This window comes from Pteropus alecto, unplaced genomic scaffold, assembly GCF_000325575.1.
Source record: "Pteropus alecto unplaced genomic scaffold, ASM32557v1 scaffold98, whole genome shotgun sequence".
NCBI classification, from domain to species: domain Eukaryota; kingdom Metazoa; phylum Chordata; class Mammalia; order Chiroptera; family Pteropodidae; genus Pteropus; species Pteropus alecto.
In genome coordinates, this window is record NW_006443570.1 from 4,374,070 (window position 1) to 4,392,240 (window position 18,171).

General features: G+C 46.8%; 1 protein-coding gene across 1 annotated transcript in view; it reads right to left on the reverse strand.

Annotated features, from left to right (window-relative positions):
• Window positions 1-334: 334 nt before the first annotated feature.
• TTLL6 (tubulin tyrosine ligase like 6) overlaps window positions 335-18,171 on the reverse strand; it is a 22,733-nt gene continuing 4,896 nt past the window's right edge. Inside the window, 10 exon segments of the mRNA XM_025041598.1 lie at window positions 335-750; window positions 1,198-1,567; window positions 5,401-5,673; window positions 6,660-6,837; window positions 7,687-7,875; window positions 9,425-9,600; window positions 10,927-11,152; window positions 15,426-15,511; window positions 16,103-16,246; window positions 17,011-17,197. Coding sequence (XP_024897366.1) covers window positions 482-750; window positions 1,198-1,567; window positions 5,401-5,673; window positions 6,660-6,837; window positions 7,687-7,875; window positions 9,425-9,600; window positions 10,927-11,152; window positions 15,426-15,511; window positions 16,103-16,246; window positions 17,011-17,197 — 2,098 coding nt within the window. The 3' untranslated portion in view covers window positions 335-481.

Here is an 18,171-nt window from a genome sequence, read left to right on the forward strand (position 1 = left end):
GGCTCCTTGTTGTCTTTGGTCCTTTCTCACAGTGGAATCAAAGCTTAAAGTTCTTTGTTTACAAATCTTCTCAGGATCCACTATCCGGCTGTTTGGTCCCCTCAGCACACTCCATTACAAGGCCAGGTTTTGGGGCAAGTGACCTGGACCTAAGCCAGGCCGGCACGGCATGGAAGGTGTGGAAATCAACCCCTCACAGTTGACATGGTTCTACTTCTGGGCCTGACATTAATGATTGTCTCAATTTTAGTCATAAATGAAAGACAAGGCAAAGTGCACTTAAAGCAGTGGGACGGATAAGTCATAGCAGAAATATATATTGCAAGGGGTCACATTTTGACTGACATTAATTTTAATTGTCTACTTACCTGTATGTCTTTATCAATCCATCCATCCACCTACCTACCCAACATTCCAGAACTATATACATATAGTACCTTTCAATGTACTCACCATATTAAGGGAATATAGATGAGCCTACTTATTTCCTCTCACATCTTTTTTGGCCAGAGATCAGGCAGTGGCTGTACGCTTCCTGCTGCTGTATACACGGGTCCCTCACAGGACCTGTATGGCTTCTGCCAGGCCTTGGATCCAGCCGGGCTGGAGTGGCAACCACCAGCAGATCTCTCAGAGAAACATCATGGCTGTGAGAACTCTGCAAGAGGAGGAGGGAGGACATATCCAGTGATCTCTTCTCACCAGAGTTTTGGCTGCGGAAGTAGCACTTCTGGGGCAGGAAGGAGTTTTCTGAAAAGGGAAAATCATTGGCATCATCAGTTTGTGTTGCTGGATTCAGCACAAATTCCTATCAAATGTCACCTCCCTCTAGGGTCCCCGAGCCTAAATTGGATCCTGAATCCGAATTTCTCCAAATAGTTCCTCTTCCCTGTGTCTTCATACTTAATGCCCCCAAATGGTCCAGATTCAGAAGAATGGACCTCATCTGAATGAGAACCAGGAATTGTTGAAGAGGGTACTTTGACATAGCATTCTATTTTTATCTTTCTCGTCTTCCGAATAAGACTAGAGACTTCCTAGGGACATGGACTATGTCTCCACCATCAGATTGCAGTCTCCCTAAAGACAGGGGATGCACACCCTTCAGACTGGGTGCTACCCAAATATTAGGACTGGCTCTGTTGGTTACTGCATCCTCTAAGCTCTTGGCACATTCCTGTGCACACTAGCACTCACGTGACTGGTTCCTCAACACCAGCCTTGGGTGGTAGGAAGCTGGCAACATGAAGAGCTTCTCCCTCAGTTGAACCTTGGTGAATAGCTCTGATAGCAGATGCCGCTTCTTCGCGTTATTCTTTAGCAAAATCCAGTGTGGGTTCTGACTTCCAAAGAAGCGCTGGGATTTTGTAGGCAAAGAAATTTTAGATATTTTCTCCTGGACGAGGTGTCGGGGGATCTGCTGCTGCTTGCATTTTAAGGAGACCACCCTGTCCATCTCTGGGCTACTGCATTCAGAACTGGTTGCCACGGTCATGTTTTGCAGAGACTCAGAGGAGTCTGAGACCTGGGTGGTGGGTTCTGGGAAGGTTTCTAGTGAAGTTAAGGGCTGGAAGAAAACACAGTCCGAAATAAGATTGTGGAAAGCAAAGGGCTACTTCCTATGCCATTTCTGATTTAATTAAACAGATCAACAGCTGAGTTCATCAGCGGCAAGAAAAGTTAGGTCAGAATAGTTTCCTGACCAAGAACTGGTTAAACACCAGGGCAGAAGATGGGGTCGGGGACTATCCATAGAGCTTCCTCTGAAGGTCTTTAAATGTGAAAGAGATTTTATACACTAGATATTGGTAATCAGAGAATATATATTATTCCACAGTTATTAGACTGGCAAAAATTAGAAAGCTGTTGGGATTTGGGGGTACAGAGACTCTCAGGCATGCTGATGAGAATGCAGACAGACAGTCACTCTGGTGAACCACCTAGAAACTATACTTGGTAAAATAAGATTACAAATACCCTGTGACTCAGCAATTCTGCTCCTAGTTATATATACTAAATAAGTTGTTAGATAGCTCCTTTTAAAAAAGTGTGTATACCAATGTTCCCAGCAACATTATTCACAATATCCAAAAGTAGCCAAATTTCCACCAAAAGATGAATAGATAAACAAAATGTGGTATATATACATAATGGAATACTATTCAGACTTAAAAAAAGCAGAAAATCCTGATACACACTACAACATGAATGAACTTTGAAAGCATTGTGCTAAGTGAAATAAGCCAGACACACAAATACAAATATTGTATGGTTCTATGTATGAGTTACCTAGAGCAGTCATAGAGACAGAAAGTAAAATAGAAAGGAACAAAGTAAGACAGAAAAAATATCTGAAAAAAAAAAAACCATTAACTTGTCAAATTTGGTATAAGATGTCAATTTACAAAACCATTAACATAGGAATCCAAAAAAAGTAAAGCGAATAAAATTACACCAAGATACACATAATCAAATTGCTAAAATCCAGAAATAAAGAGAGCAGCCAGAGAAGAATGACACATTACATATAGAAAACAATGTTATAAATACAGCTGACTTCTCATCAGAGAGAGACAGAGAGAGAACTGAAGATAGCAGTACATTTTTAAAGAGCTGCAAGAAAAATAATGTCAACCTAGAATTCTAGATCCAACAAAAATATCCTACAAAATGAAAGCTAAATAAAGGCATTTTCAGATAAACAAAATCAGAAAATTCATGACCAACAGATGTGTATTACAATAAATACCAAAGGGAGCTTTTCAGGCTAAAGAGAAATGATATCAGGTGACAAATAAACAAACAAACAAAAAAAAACAAATAAATAAATAGACCTGTAGTTTTGGCTCAAAGATCTGCTTTTCTTTTCTTTGCTCCACTCTCTTGAACCCCCATTTCCATGAAATTCTAATGTGACAGAAGCCATGGTAGCAACAGAATCGACAGCCGGTCCTGAGGAACCTAAAGCTCTGAGGGATGGGAAACTTCCTCTTCTAGTGAAGGAGTTGTGGTCCCAAGAGGGTGGAGTGACCCTCTAATACTTATTCTCTCTGTGACTTTCTGCCGCTTGGCCCTGGAAGTAGGTATAGTCAGAAGATGTGTGCCGCAAAGCAAGGTAACTAAAACTTCAGCTCTCTTGCCAGACGACTAAAAAAAAAACAGACCCAGGGAACCAGAAAGTACCAGGGAGATTGTGGAGAGGAGGAAGCTGAGAATGTGACTCAGTAAAATGGATTATAAATTTACCCCCGAGCCGCCCATGTGCAACTCTGACCATAAACAGCTTACCAAAAACTTTAAGAATTGGATTTAGGGATAGATCGCCGATGCCAAAAAGATCTGCCATGCAAACACGAAGCAGAAGAAAGCTGGAGTGGCTCTGTGAATATCAGCAGGGATCCAAACAGAGGTAGCCAGATCCCCAAAGCATACTCTTTACTCTTTTGGGTGTGTGTATGTGTGTGTGTGTGTGGTTTAAAAAAACACATAACATAAAATTTACCATCTTAACCATTTTTCAGTGTACAGTACAGTGGTGTTAACTATATGCACATCATGTGCAACAGATCTCTGGAACCTTTTTAACTTGCAAAATTGAAATACTATACCCATTAAACAACTCTCCTTTTCGCCTCTCTGCAGCCCCTGGCAACCTCCATTCTACGTTCTGTTTCTAAGAGTTTGACTACTCCAGATACCTCATATAAGTGGAATCATAGAGTATTCGTCTGCTCGTGACTGGCTTATTTCACTTTGGAGAATTGTCTATTTAAGTCCTTTGCCCATTTTTTAAATTGTGTTATTTTGCTGTTGTCGTGGAGTTGTAAGAGTTCTTTATGTATTCTGGATACTAACCCTTTATCGGATACATGGTTTGCAAATATTTACTTCCATTCCACAGACTGCCTTTCCACTTTGTTGATTAAATCTGATGTAGTCCCACTTATCTAATTTTGCTTTCGTTGCCAGTGCTTTTGGTGTCGTATCCAAGAAATCGCAGCCAAATCTAATGTCATGAAGCTCCAAAATATACTCTCTTAAACGTGCTTATCAAACTATGGGTTGTAGACCTTTTAGTATGTCATGAAATTAATTTAGTGGGTTGCAATTGATATTTTAAAAGAATCAAATAGAACAGAATAGCACAGAATAGAAAATAGCAAACGAGTTACCATCTTTAGTATGGCTAAGTATTGTTTTAGAATTTTTTTTCTCAGCTGTGTATGTATATGATGGACTGTGAAATAAAATGGATTTCTACTGTGGGCCATGGTTAGAAATTTGAAAAACACTGCGCTACTCTATAACTACACTTGGACCAAGCGAAGGCCCGACACTGCTGAAGATTTTCCAGCAGCTACAGCAGAGTCATCACATAGCCCTTGGTGAACACTAAAGAACCCGTATGAGAACTATCAGGACGACATTTATGTGGCAACTTCGCTTCTGCAAAAACGAAAAATCAACTGTCACATTAAGTTAATTTTTGACATGAATTTTTAATGGCATTGTTTTGCTTTTGTAGTTACATGAAAGTTTTAAGTATAAAGATTTTGTATCTGGTTTTATGCTTATATATTTATAAAAATAAGTTACGTCTATGATAGTGGCCTGAAAAAATTTTCTTTCCTTCAGAAGTATCCATACATCAATGGAGTTTGAGAAACACTGTTTAGGTGCTGTACTGGGTTTAATAGGGTTGTTCCTAACCCCCAAGTTTATGTCTACCCACAACCTCAGAATGCGACCTTATTCGGAAATAGGGTATCTCCAGATATAATTGGTCAAGTTAAAATGAGGTCATACCAGATTAGGGTGAGCCCTAAATCTAATGATTGATATCCTTATAAGAAGGCCATGTGAAGATACACAAAAGAGAAACACAAAGAAGTCCATGTGACAACAGAGGCAGAGACTGGAGTTATGCTGCCACAAGTCAAGGAATACCAAGAATTGCCAGCAACAACCAAACTCTAGCAAGAAGCAAGGAAGGATCCTCTCCAGAAAGCCTTCAGAGGGAGCACGGTCCGCTCACACCTTGTTTTCAGACTTCTAGCATCCAGAACTTGAGAGAATAAATTTCTGCTTTAAGCCACCGAGTTTGTGATAATTTGATACGGCAGCCCTGGGAAACTAATACCACAGGCGGTACCCTGCCCCCAAACAGAGGATGCATAAGATGGGCCTTTTTAAAAGTCCTAAAAGTATAGGTCTCCACTTGTAGCAGCTATGTCATTCTGCAACTTGGGCTTCACAAGTGGGGAAATCGAGGTCCAGGGAGGTAAAGTGGCTTACTCAAAGGGCCAAAGCAAGTCAGGGGCAGAGAAGGGACTAGAAAGCAATTCTTCCCACCACTGCCTCCCGAGCTTGGCCCTCTGGGAGGGAGACCACTCCACTTACCAGAGTGAATATATTCACTGCAGGAGCAGACTTGGCTTCTTTGATTCTGGAGATGGGTTTACTGAGCTCCAGCCCGGAGCAGCTGAGAAGGCTTGAATCCCTCAGGTCAGGTACAGAGTGGTAATGCCTTGCAGATGTAAAATTATGGAAAATGAAGCCATCCTTCTTGGGGGCCTCATGGTCAAGGCTGCTGTCTGTCTCATTTTTCTTTGCATCTCTGACATTCAAGAGCAAGTCAGGTGTGCAGGACACTAATGTCAATGGCTGGAGGTACTGGGAAGGAGGAAATCAAACACACAGCCCATGGGAATCCAGCTCTGTCCACTTCCAGATTCATCTGCACCCAAAAGTAGGTGCAAAGGAGATGAGGAGGAGAAGGAAAGCAATCGGTATCAGTCTCTTTAATCTGGGCCTCTTAACCTGTGGTTCAGGGACTCCTAGAGGGCTTGTGGATGGTTTCAGGGGCTCTTCAAGCCACTTAAAACTGCACTTTTAAAATTATGTCTTTGAATACTTTATGGCAAGAGATTCCATAGCTTTTATGAGATTCTCAAAGGGTCCATGACCCTAACCAAGTCATAAAAATAAAGAAATAAAACTGCTCTAATCCTGTCCCTTCAGGTGAATCTTTGAGAAAAAGGCGATCGACTAAAAAATCAACTGAATCTGTCCACTGAGCCAGAAGAGAGAGAGAGGCAGAGAAGGGGGGATCCAAAGGTTCAGATCACAGGACAACTGGACAGCCAGGAGCTGGCCCACGTATTGAGCAGAGAGTACGATGGAAGGACCCAGCTGCGGTCAGTGACCCCACGTAATATTCAGGGTCCTGCCTCCCAGAAGCTCTTCCCTGTGGCCTGCTCCCTCAGCCATGACCCCGGCCTGCTGGAAGGGAGCATTCTAACCCAGACTGAAGTCGAGGACAGTGAGTACATGCAATCCTGGAGCCCGCTCCCTAGGTGGGGGTTGTGATTAGCCTCCCAGCTGCTAACTCCTACTGGAGGAGGCAAGAAGGACAGATCAGTGAGCGTCCTTTTTGCCCAGATGGACCAGTGAGCGTCCTTTTTGCCTTGGAAGGATGCTGGGCTCCTTGTGACTTTGGGGCTCCCCGTCCTATGGCCCAGGGGTAAGTTTCCCTGTGTAGCCCCATTTCTTTAGTGTGTCTGAGCTCTGAGAAGTGGTCTCCTCAGTACCCCTCCACGGACTGGCCCCAGCCGGGGAAGGGTGCTGTGCACGCATGCTCCCCTCCCTTCTGAGTTTACTTGTTTGGAGGCGTGGGTGGTAGCAGCCTTGTATTTCTGCCGCTGTGTCTGTTGCCAGCTCCTCGAGTTCTTGCTTCTTGCTTGCTCGCCTGCTGATTCCCCCTGCATCTCTATCTTCTTCTCTTTGGTTTGGAAGAATTTTTTCTCCTTCTTTAATCTCAGCTCCTGGATCAGTTGCCTGCCCATGGAGAAACAGTTAGTGTCATGTAGGTTAGGGATGGGCTACGAAAGTGGGCATTCTCCTTGAGCGGTGGACAAGACTGAGTAAAGAGCAGAGTGCTCCACCTTCCCTCTCCCGGCAGGTCCCGTCTGCTCAGAAGATTGACGACACAAAGAAGGAGGTGGAGGAGAGTCATCCCTCCAACCATACCATTCCCAGTCTGGGAAATAGTATCCAAGTAGAGATGCACAGGAAAGGTCTACGCCACACTCCACCACACCCTATCTCTCCCTCATTAACCAGTATAGGTCAAATTCCATACATGGCAGGTGCTGGGAAGAGGGTCTGGGCAGGAGGCTAAAGTCAGGGGCTCCCACATTAGACCGCTTCATATCCTGGGCCTCTCTGGCCAATGATATAGTGGAAATAACATGGTTATGTGAGTCAGAAGACATGTGCTCTGGTCCCTCTTCTGTCATTATCTGCTGTATGATCTCTTCTCTGCTCTGCCCTCCCCTTCCATAAAATGAGGTGATGGGTGGGGACTGGACTGGATGGGATGAGTCCCTTCCAGCTCTTAGAACCCAGGAGGAAGTTCTGAGGGAGCTAGGAATTCTGGAGTGGGGTGGGGTTGCCTGTCTCAGGGGTAAGTTTCCAGAAACAGCCACACATCTACTTAACAACACTCCACACCAGGGAATCTTAAAATTCCTGGTCCTTATGAGACTAAAGTATATGTCCCCCTGGCAACTTCAAGGTTAGGGACTAAAGCTCAGAGACCCTCCTCTCGGTCCGGTCGGGCCAGTCACTCAGCAGGTCAAGCACAAACCCCCCAAGACCCCACCCATCTTGAGGGCACCTGCCTACCGGGCATATACCTCCCGGGCCCTGGAGGTAATTGTGTTCTGGAAGAGGGAATTGTTGTCCTGGAAAAACTTCTCATACTTTTCCGAATTCAGACTGGGATAAATCAAGCGGAACCCTCCACAATTTTCCTTCTCATACTTCTCAGTTTTCTCTAGACGCAGAGCCCGAAAACCCTTGACTTCCTCGATCCTGTTGAGAAGCAGAACACAGGGTTTCACTGGGACATGGCTTAATTCTTGGAAGGGACGTGGTGAAGCTGGATGTCATCTAGGGCCAGGCAGAGGCCATGCGCACAACAGTGGTCAATCGGTATTTCTCCAAGAGGAGATTCTAGCCCTCCCGGGATAGCCAGTGTCATCACGCACTAAGAGCTGGTTAGAACGGACTTTCTGACAGGTCACCTGTTACAAGTAAAACCCATTTCCCTGTTGGCTTAGTTCTGCTGAGGCGGACTGTCACCACCTTCCCAATCACAGCCCTTATTACCCTTCTCTGGAGAATGACGGCTTGTGTTTTGCTAAATTTGAGGGCTTCTAGGATGAGCTTGATGAGCTTTTATGAGCTGTGATGATCTCATTCTTCCTCACAGCCCCCTGAAGAGGTAGAGGTGAGGGAGGGAGGAAGGATAAGCCCCTTTTACAGCAGGGAAACCAAGAGCCACTGAACTATCCAGGGCCAAACCATGCCAAGGAGACTGATTCAGAGGAGGGCTCTGGCTGTTTCTTACTGATGCTGCCTTCTCCTCAAGGAGTTTAGGGAAAGCTGGCCCAGTGGAAGGCACCCTGGAATCCCAGCCACACACTCCCTGGGCTCTGGGTCCAGACCTGCCACTTACCATTTCAGAGTCTTGGTCTCCTGAGCTCCAAAACGAGACCATACACTACCCCACACTACCTGCCTACCACCCTCCTTACAGGGAAGACAGCACAGGTGAAAGTGCTCTGGGAAACACGGTGCCATCCAAACATAGACGCTATTGCCCCAGCTCTAGAAGTTTAATCTCGAAGGACCAGGCTGGCTCCACTCATGAGGAGGGCAGGGGCCACGGTGAGATCTGAAAAGCAACACGGGCATCTCCTGGACCGGGCCTGGGGCCTTCTGATGCTAGAGTCACTCTGCAGAAGAAAGCCTCTGAGAAAAGGCAAATGCTGCCCATCAGGAATCAGGGACACATTAGCTCCTGCCAACATGGTAACATGGGGTAAGACAGGCAAATCTTCCTTTTTGTAAAAATAAAGGAATGGTTTCGCTTTTTGTATTGGTAATTCCTGAGTCTGCATATATTAATAAACTCATACCCATTATACATAGTTATGTCTATCACTTAAGTCTTCTATTTTTAGAAACAAAGGAATATTCACAGTAAAACTGTTCAAACTGTCACATTCTGCAAATATAAACAAATTTTCCAAGTAGCATTATCTTTTGTAAGAACTGATTCCTCTCCTCACCAACTCCAGGCAAGATTCTTACTAGTCTCTAACATAAGTTATAGTGCCAGGCACTATGATAAGCCTTTTGTATACATTATCTCATTTAACCCCCGCCCCCCCAAAAACCCCTTTGTATCATTAGCTCCATTTCACAGAAAGAATACTGAGGCTCAGAGAAGTGAAATAAAGGGCACATAACGAGTAGGCTGTCAAGTCGTAACTTGGACCAGGACAGACCAGTCTTATTGGGAGCAGAGAAGTCATAGAGAATGGGGTCCCCAGGGGGACGGGGGGTGCTACTGCACCTGGTCTTCCTGGAACGACACTGCTGCAGGAACCGCCCCCGTTGCCTCTCCTCCTCCAAGACTTTCTTTTTGTCACAGCTTCCCAGATTGACCAGGACCAAGGTGTCATACAGCAGACTGTCCTTCACCTCTTTATCCAACCAGGAGTCAGTAGAGAAGCTTGGAGAGTGGTTGACCTGGGAGGGCAAGATGGCAGCTGGGCACTGGGCTGTCCGGTGTGAAAGCAGGGAGTGAGGCCAAAATGCCACCTCCAGGGAGCTACTCACGCCCACCTTGGGGCCCTGGCTACCAAGATGGGTGGAAAGGAGAGGGAGAGAAGGTCTGGCCTGGAGCCACAGGGAGGGAAGGAGGAAGTGGAAGCCCCTCCAGTTTAACTAGCTTTGATGTTAGTCCCTTCTTCTTGAGAAGCATCAGGGCGTGCCCTGTTTCTGGTTTCCCCTCAATCTGGGGTGTGGTGCTCTCACACGTGCACTGTGCACTCCACAGAGCAGAGGGAAAGGCCAGTCGGAAGGGCCAGGCAGGGACATAGGGAGTAGAAAGGAGTGACGCTTTGGGGATCCTGACAGGGAGTTTAGGGGGAGACAGGTAGGAGGAGGGAGAAGACTCATTCCCGCTCACAGAAACGTCCATATCGTTCAGCAGTACTATGTGACATTTGAAGATTTCTAGCAGTTTCTGAAGGCTTGCTCCTGGTGGCTAATTCTGCTCTTTGGGTAAGATCTCCAAACAACCATATTGTCCTTCCCACCCACACCAGGGAACGAGGACTGGGAACGGAGGAAAAGCAAGGCCCCAGAAATCCGATCTATAATTCTGGGTTATCCATTCTAAAGGCTGACTCTATGTCACTGGCAGCTGGCACTAGCACCTCTGATTGGCACCACACCCCACCTTCACCCCCGCTCCCTGTGTGCATACTGAATGGCCTCTGGAGAGGGCTGCTGAGCACGAGTTCAATCTGGGAGAGAGAGAACCACCCTGAAGCTTTTCTTCCTCCTCCTCCCAGCACCTCATGAGTCTGGGGGAGACAGAAAATTCAATGAGTGGCTCCCCACCCATTCCCGCGGCCACAGATAGCAGGCTCTTCTCTGTTGGTGCTTCAAACTGAGGGGTCCAGGCCCCTGAGAGCCAGGCGTGGCAGCTCGCATCTGATCTTAAATATCATCAACCCAGCTGTGATGGAGAACACCCCCTTTCTGGGATATGAATCTGTTACAAAAGGTAGAACTGTCTTTAGAATCACTCTATGCCTGAGATCAGAGTTTCCAAGTCTGGGTGGACCTTAGAAAGACATAAGGAATTCTCTAATTCCCGGCCATCTACCCCCCTCTGGTGGCCACTTCTCAACTAAGAGAGAAGCCCCTGGCAGCAAGCACCACGGGAGGAACTGGTGCAGGAAGTTGATTTAAAAGATCTAGCTGAGGGCGGAGAGATGATGAGCCTGAAGCTGGCTAACCCCAATTATAGGGGCCAGTTTTCACCCCTCGTCCCAACCTTCCTACCTCCAGCAGCCAGGGCTTCAGTTTGCGGTCCAACAAAACGTCAAAGCCCAGGATTTCAAAGCAGGCGCTATTGAGTGTGTGGTTGGGAAAGCAGGTGTGGTAGTTATGCTTGATGACGGGGTGGGCTGAGATGATTGTCTTGATGATGACGTCCTCGATATCTCTCCATATCTGCTCCAGGTTGTATCCATGGCTCTCCATGTACATGTTGAAGGTGGAGAGCTTCCTGGAGGGGAACCACGGCCCGCTTCTGGTCATCTAAGGCCACGGCATGCTGGAAACCAGAAACTTCTAGAGCAGATACATCCCCCGAACCAGTAAGGATGGACACCCAAGAGCCAGGGTGACACCAGGGCTATGTCAGCTCAGGAGGGGCCTGCAGGAGCCCCAGGGCCACAGCCCCCAAGCCTCCACAGCCCTGGAGTGGGCACAGATATAATGACACGTCAAGACCTGCCTGGGCACTTTCCTTGTGGTCCAGAAAACACCCATAGGCTGGGGTGGAGACTGAGTATTCTGGGTGGAAAGCTTAATGGATGAATAAAAAAGAAATAAAAACAAACACCCTACATCATGGTTTTGCTCTGATGGCAATTTCTCAGGCTTCGGTGTTCATTACAAGTACTCATGGAGCCTTTTAAGAATACTGCTACCTGAGTTCTACTTCGGCCATCTGAGGAGATTCTGGGGACACTAAGGACACAGAAATTTTGTTTTAGGGTGACTTGCAAGAAAAAGGCAGCCCAAGGCATTTCCACAGATAGGGCTACCCACCGTCTCGAGCAGACCAGGATCGTCCCGATTTCAGAACTGAAAGTACCACATCCCAGGAAACCCCTCACTCGCAGGCCAACTAACGTAGAGATCAGAGGATGTCTACCCAATGGAGAGAAGTTCATGAGGAGCCATCCGAGGGAATCCTCCTGTCGGCTTCACGCTGGGCCGTACAGAACGAGGGCGAGCCCAGCAGGTCCAAGAGGTAATGAAGGAGACAAACACCTACCCCTTCACACGCAGGCACGTGTGCACAGACAGTCGAAGCGGGAAGTGGGGAAATGGGAGGAGGAGACGCAGGGGAGTGAAGAGCAAAGAGGAGAAGGAGGAGACAAGAGACGTGGCTCATCCAGGGAGTTCAAAGAGCTCACTGGACTCCGGCCAACAGAGTCAAAAAGGAGGAGGGGGGGTCATCCAGCCCATGCACATTTGCTAAGGGCCTGCTGTACGTGCAAAGTTTGTGCAATGAGGGGATCCCAAGAAACCACCACCTCTGTCGTGCAAAGCCTAAGGACAATTTGAGAAGTAAATACATACGTGAAACAACCAAAAATGCATTTATATAAAGACAGATAAGCAAAGGTCACTTAATAAAGAGGCCCACATCCTCTACCTGCCACTGTCGGGGAATGGGGGCTACACATAAACAAATTTTCCGGGTTACCTGAAGCCAATCCTCTCAAGTGCAAAACTGTATTTAATTTGTCAAATTGGGAAATAAGGTTTCTCAAAATACATTATGCACTTCTTTGCCTTCTTATAACAGACATTATGCATCATAACATAACCTCTCCTTGATAACTCAGGCATATCACAATGACTATGTGTTGTATAATTTCATAATGTCCACTGGTTAGTCAGTTCAGTTTAACACACCAGCCGTGTGCCAGGCATGCTGAAAGATGAAGAGGACCTGATCTCTGCCCCAGAGGCCTGCCAGATTTCCAGTTTTTCCGCCCTCTCCTTCACTGCTCCTACTGAGTTTGCACCCTAGTGGGGGATTGACTGGAGAGGCAGTCGGCCTCAAACTGGGGTGGGGGAAATTGGGGGCAGGTGAGGCAGTCAGTGTGAGAAGCAGATTGTCTCAAAAGACAGGGAAAAGGAAGAAGAAAGGTGAAAGGGAAAGGGAGGGAGAGAAGGAAAAAAGGACTCTGCCTAGCAACATAGGAAGCACCCAGAAGGCCAGGGCACCATTCTAACTCTTAAGTGCAGGAGCTTAAGTACCACTGGGGACACAAGACAAACATGCGCACCAAGCATCTAGAACCTAACTAGCTCATAAATTAATCTCACCATAATCTAGAATTAAATTTGAATGTTAAAAATGACCATAAGGAGAGTGGGAGTCCGGAGATGGAAAGGTCACAGTGGGCGGTTAGACTGATTCCACAGGCTCGTCCTTAGAGATGGCACCCCATCCTCTCATTTGATAAGTGAGGATGCAGAGGCCCACAGAAAAGATGGGTTTCACCCACACTGCAGTGTTCTGCGGCTAGACCAAAATTCAGAACCAGGTCAGAGAAGACAACGTGGAATCTTGATGAGACAGAAGGGCCTTCAAGAATGCTTTCCCATGTTTTCGTTTGGAGATGAGCAAAGGCAGAGAGGTGAGAATGAGCAATCAAATATGAGCGTGAGAGTGTCTCTGGTAGAATACCACGGAGCAAATAGCACAGGCAGCATTTCCTGGCAGTTAAGGGCATGGCCTTGGGAGTTTTAATTCCAGCTCTGTCACTTCCTAGCTGTGCGACCTTGGGCAAGTTACTTCACCTTTTACACCTGTTTCCTAATATGCAAAATCAGGATGATGATAACATAGTATTGTAAGGATGAACTGAGTTGAGGTATGTAATTTCTTAGAGCAGTGCCTGGCATATATCAAGTGCTCAACAAATAAAATGTTGACTATTCCTGTAGTAGTAATAGTGGAAAGTGGGATTTGGTCACTTTAGTAAATTGAGCGGAGGAGTTTGAACTTTATGCTCTAGGCATCTGGGAGCCACACCGCTTACTGAGAGTGGAAGTAACGAGTATACAGAATATACAATAGTAACGGCATCCACTAGCATGGGGGTTATTGTTTCTGAAGCCCATTCATACATATTATCTGAATAGGTCCTTACAGCGTCTCTGTGAGGCTGGCCAGCCAGTATTCCTATTTTATTATGACATTTTAGAGATGAGAAAATGGAGTACAGAGAGGGTAAGTAGAGGTGCCTGGAGCTAGGGAGAAGAGCAAAGAGGCCAATGCAGCCATCGGGTCTGAGTCTGAAGTGAGGTGTGGGCCTGCTGGAAAGGAAGGGATGCAGGGAAACGCCCTTAGAGTAAGGAAAAATAGCATTAACCACGAGCGCCATCTGTGCTGCTATCATAGCTTGTTTGAGGCCCACGGTGACCCTATGAGATGGGTAGGACATGGCCCGGCAGGGCGTCTTATCACAGACCAAGAAATGGAGGCTCAGAGAGATGAAGGGACTTGCCCAAGCTGACTCAGCCGGTGAAAGTCAGAGCGAGACTGGAAGACAGGCCTCACTGAGCACAGAAGCTCCACATGCAACAGCACAGGAGACTCAGCTGGTGCTCACGGTCCAGGAGGAGAGAGGAGGTGGGAGAGCTTCAGGCAAGACGAGTGTCTGGTGCCATCTGAAAAAGGGGAGACTGCCTCCACCCAGCCTGACATGTTCCCTTAATCTAATGATTTCTCATTTGCTTTTTGGAACTCTGCCACCGAGGGAATCGTGAAATTTCCCATGCCTCTCTGGAGCTCTGAAGCCAAACAGATTGCCTGTGTATCGGCCCTCTGAAGCTTGCTGCAGAAGTAGTATGTGCTTTGCAGTCTGACAGACCTACCCTCTCATCCTGTTCTAGCATTTATAGCTGTATGACCTTGGGCAACTTACTTCTCAGGGGCTCAGTTTCCTTATTTGTAAAACAGAGATGGCACCTAATTCATAGTTCTCTACCTACAAAGGGTAGATTATAATACTCTGTCATAGTGTTGTGAAAATTCGATGAAAAAAAAAAAATGCACGCAAAACGCCCAGCTTGGGCCCCAACACAAAAGATGCCTCAGAAAATACTTCCCTTTCCTTTCCCCCTTGTCTGGTCATGTTCACATTCTTCAGTCCTCCTTTTTCTTAAAACTCAAATGAGACAGGATTAGATGATAACATGCATGTAAAAGCTGCTTGGGAAGAGACTCATGCATTCCTCTCATTTTCCTCCCTTCTTCTGGAGAATCTGAAAGCCAGCTAGCCACATGTCATGTCACACCAGGCGTCGTGACATATCACTTGAGAATCTCTGCTGGAGCAACACCCCAGGGAACCACAGGCTTAGAACAACTGCCTGGCACGTCCTTTTCCCGTGGCAGACCAGTGATCAGTAAATATCTGTTGGTTTGGAAATGTCAGAAGGGCCAACTGTAACAGGAGTATATTTTGCTGTGTGTGTGTATCCTGCTGAGGGAATAGTTCATGTTTATTCTCCTCCTCCCCTCCTCCTCTCCTCCCCTCCTCGGGTTTATGATGTGGCCTTCTTTTAATGATTAACAGCCAGAGGGCAGAGCCGAAGGAGTCTGTTCTGGGTTTAGAGGTAAAGAAATATTTTCTGAGACCACGTGATCTAAGATGGAAACACAGATGGGGAACTGACAGGGTTTGGGTGGAATCCCAGAGACCAGCTCTGAGACTGGCAGAAAAAGAAAAGTGAAGCCACTTCCTTACCTCTTGCTGCCAGAGTGAGCATCTTGAATGAAATTGGAACTGTGCTTATTAATGGAATAATTAGTCAGGTGCATGCAGATATCATCCTGGGGAAGAGACAGAAGTCTGTGGGGTCAGGAGAAAGGGCAGGCCTCCCACTGCCTCTCTGTGCCCTCCCAGGGACCTGAGGCTTAGAGATGGAGGAAAAAGGGGAAGTCTTAGGGCTTATTTAAACTGGCAAAACAGAGGGATTAAGAAAGGGTATCCTACAGCCTGGAGTATAAGAAACTCTAATTCCTCCTGCGATTGGGTGGTAGGTACCCTGCCTGAAAGACACTTCAGGAGTACTGGGGGAACCGGGGTGTGGAGGGAGCAATGGGGGCTTGCCCAAGACCTTCCTTCCTACCAGGAAACTGGTACCGTGTTACAGTCAGGCGGACCTGGCTGTGAGTCTCCGCCAGACCTGTTCCTAGTTCTGGGACCTTGGACAAGTCCTTTTACTCTCTGGGTTTTCATTTCCTCTCTGTAAAAGGGAGGTGATAATCCCTATTTCTGCGGGCTCCTGGGAGTGCTAAGGGAAAGAATGTATGCAACCCGGCTCATAGTAAGCGTTCGACAAATGGCAGCCATGTACACAATGTTCGAGAATGTGGGTTTAACTAGGGAGGAAAGGGAAGGGGCAGGCCCCCTGAGCTCACCAGGTTGTCTGTGCAAGGTTGAGAGTAAGAAGTCGTGGCGAAGCGGGCCAGTCCTTCTTTGTAGGCGAAAATCCTGAGAGGGTCACAGGATGTCATCAGCACATAAATCCGGAGGTCGAACTTGAACCCATCGATGATAAAGGGCTGAGAGAAGAGAACAGAAGTCACGCAAGCATCGGAGGAGAAACTCAGACTTGAAGATCATTAGCATCCTGTCTAGTTTTCATGACATCGGCTCCAACACTGGCCTTACACAGCGCAGGCTTGGCCAGGGCTGGGGAGAGGGAGAAGGGGACTTGGTTACTGACCTACCATGTGATCTGTGGAAGTCACTAAACTACACTGTGCCTCAGTTTCCTGGTCTGTCAAATCGCATGGGTAACCACCTCCAAAAGAGCTCCTAGCAACTAAATAAAATAATATTAACAAGTCCTGTGATGAAGAACATGTGATCACCATCCAAGGCTATGTTATTGCTGCAGTTCTGTAAGAGTTCTCCCTGCCCTGGCCAAGGCTCCTCTGCGCACAGTCCCAGAGGGCTCCCTGGAGTAAAGCTGGTCATGGAGTAAAGCTGGTTCCCAGTGTCTCACCAGGACTACTCCTCTCTCCCAAATGAGCCGGGGCTTCCAGAGGCCAAAGGCGTTCTCCCAGCTGTTGTCTGTTAGAGGCAAAGGTCCAGCCTCGCAGGGCCAGACCGAATGACAACGGTGCAAGGGCGAGGGACACTCTGACCCAGGTACATTTCGCATCCCTGGTCAGGAGGCTTGGTCCGATAAAGTCCAAGGCAGAAGACAGGACTCAGCCTCACCCCCACCCCACCCCTGCCCTCCATTCTCTCATTGCACGTTCGGTCCAGTGGAGCTAGCCTGAGGCCGCTGCGGGAGTAGATAGTCACGGTGAGGAAGTACCTTTGAAATATAGACCTGACAGATCATGTCCTCCCCTGGTTTGATTTCTTTCACCGTCCGGGTGATGAATATACCTCTCCCTTGGCAGCCCGAATCCGGCTTGCAAATGTATGTCTTATTTTTTCTTGACCTGCTGAAGTTCTGCAAATCTCCCCAGCTACCAGAACAGGGAGGGAACGAGACACACCTTTAGCTGGGGAGCAGTGACAAGAAAAGCTAGCTCTTTATTTTTTTTAAAAAAATTATACGACGTATATTTATGTGTATAAATATTATATATAAAATGTGGCAAAAGTCCTGGAGTTGACAGACAGATGCCCAGAGGTCTCATAATAGGAGGCAGTAGTGCACACACAGTGGGTTTTGGAGGGAATTCGGGTCTGAATCCTTTGCAAGTACTTGACCTCTGTAAGCCTCAATTCCATCGTCTATGCTATGAGGATAATAACACCTATCTCATGACATATGTAGGCAAGGTTCTAATACAAGCTGCACACCCCATAAAGTTAGTCATGACCAAAGAGTTTGATTTTCTGGGTTTGCAGATAGGAGATTTGGAGTTCTGAATCTGGCTCAAGGCCCAGGCAATGTGACCTTGAATCAATCAGTCTCTTCTCTGACTCTGGGCTCAGCTTTTCCTCTGTAACATCTCCACTCTAGCCAGAAGGTAAGAGGGTAAAGACTATCTTTGAACATACTTTGAAGACATTATAGTCAGAAGAAATAAAGAAACCAACTTAACAGCCTCTAAATCTCAGTCTTGCTATATCTCTTGTTTTGCATTTTAACTCAAAAGAAACTTGTGATCAGTGGAGATCATTTAGCTGCAAAGTTCCTCAGTGGCCATGAAATTCGAAGGCACCTGTTGACCTGATGGCAAACACATTTCCTTCTAAGTTGCTGTTAAACCCTGAAAGTTGTTCCAGACATCTAGGAAAGGCTGGGAACCCTGGAGCTCTGGGTTTGGGAAAGCACTGGGCAAAGAGGAGAGAGTGGGAGTTCTCTGGGGCCTTTGCCATGCAGTATAATTCTGATGGCGACACTTCCCTGCCCCCTCCACCTCATCTCAAACACCAGATTGTACCCAGGTCATGTTCACGTCAACTTAAATTTCTCCTGTTTCCTGGTGATGTGGTCCACAGCATTTTATGTAGCAGGAAT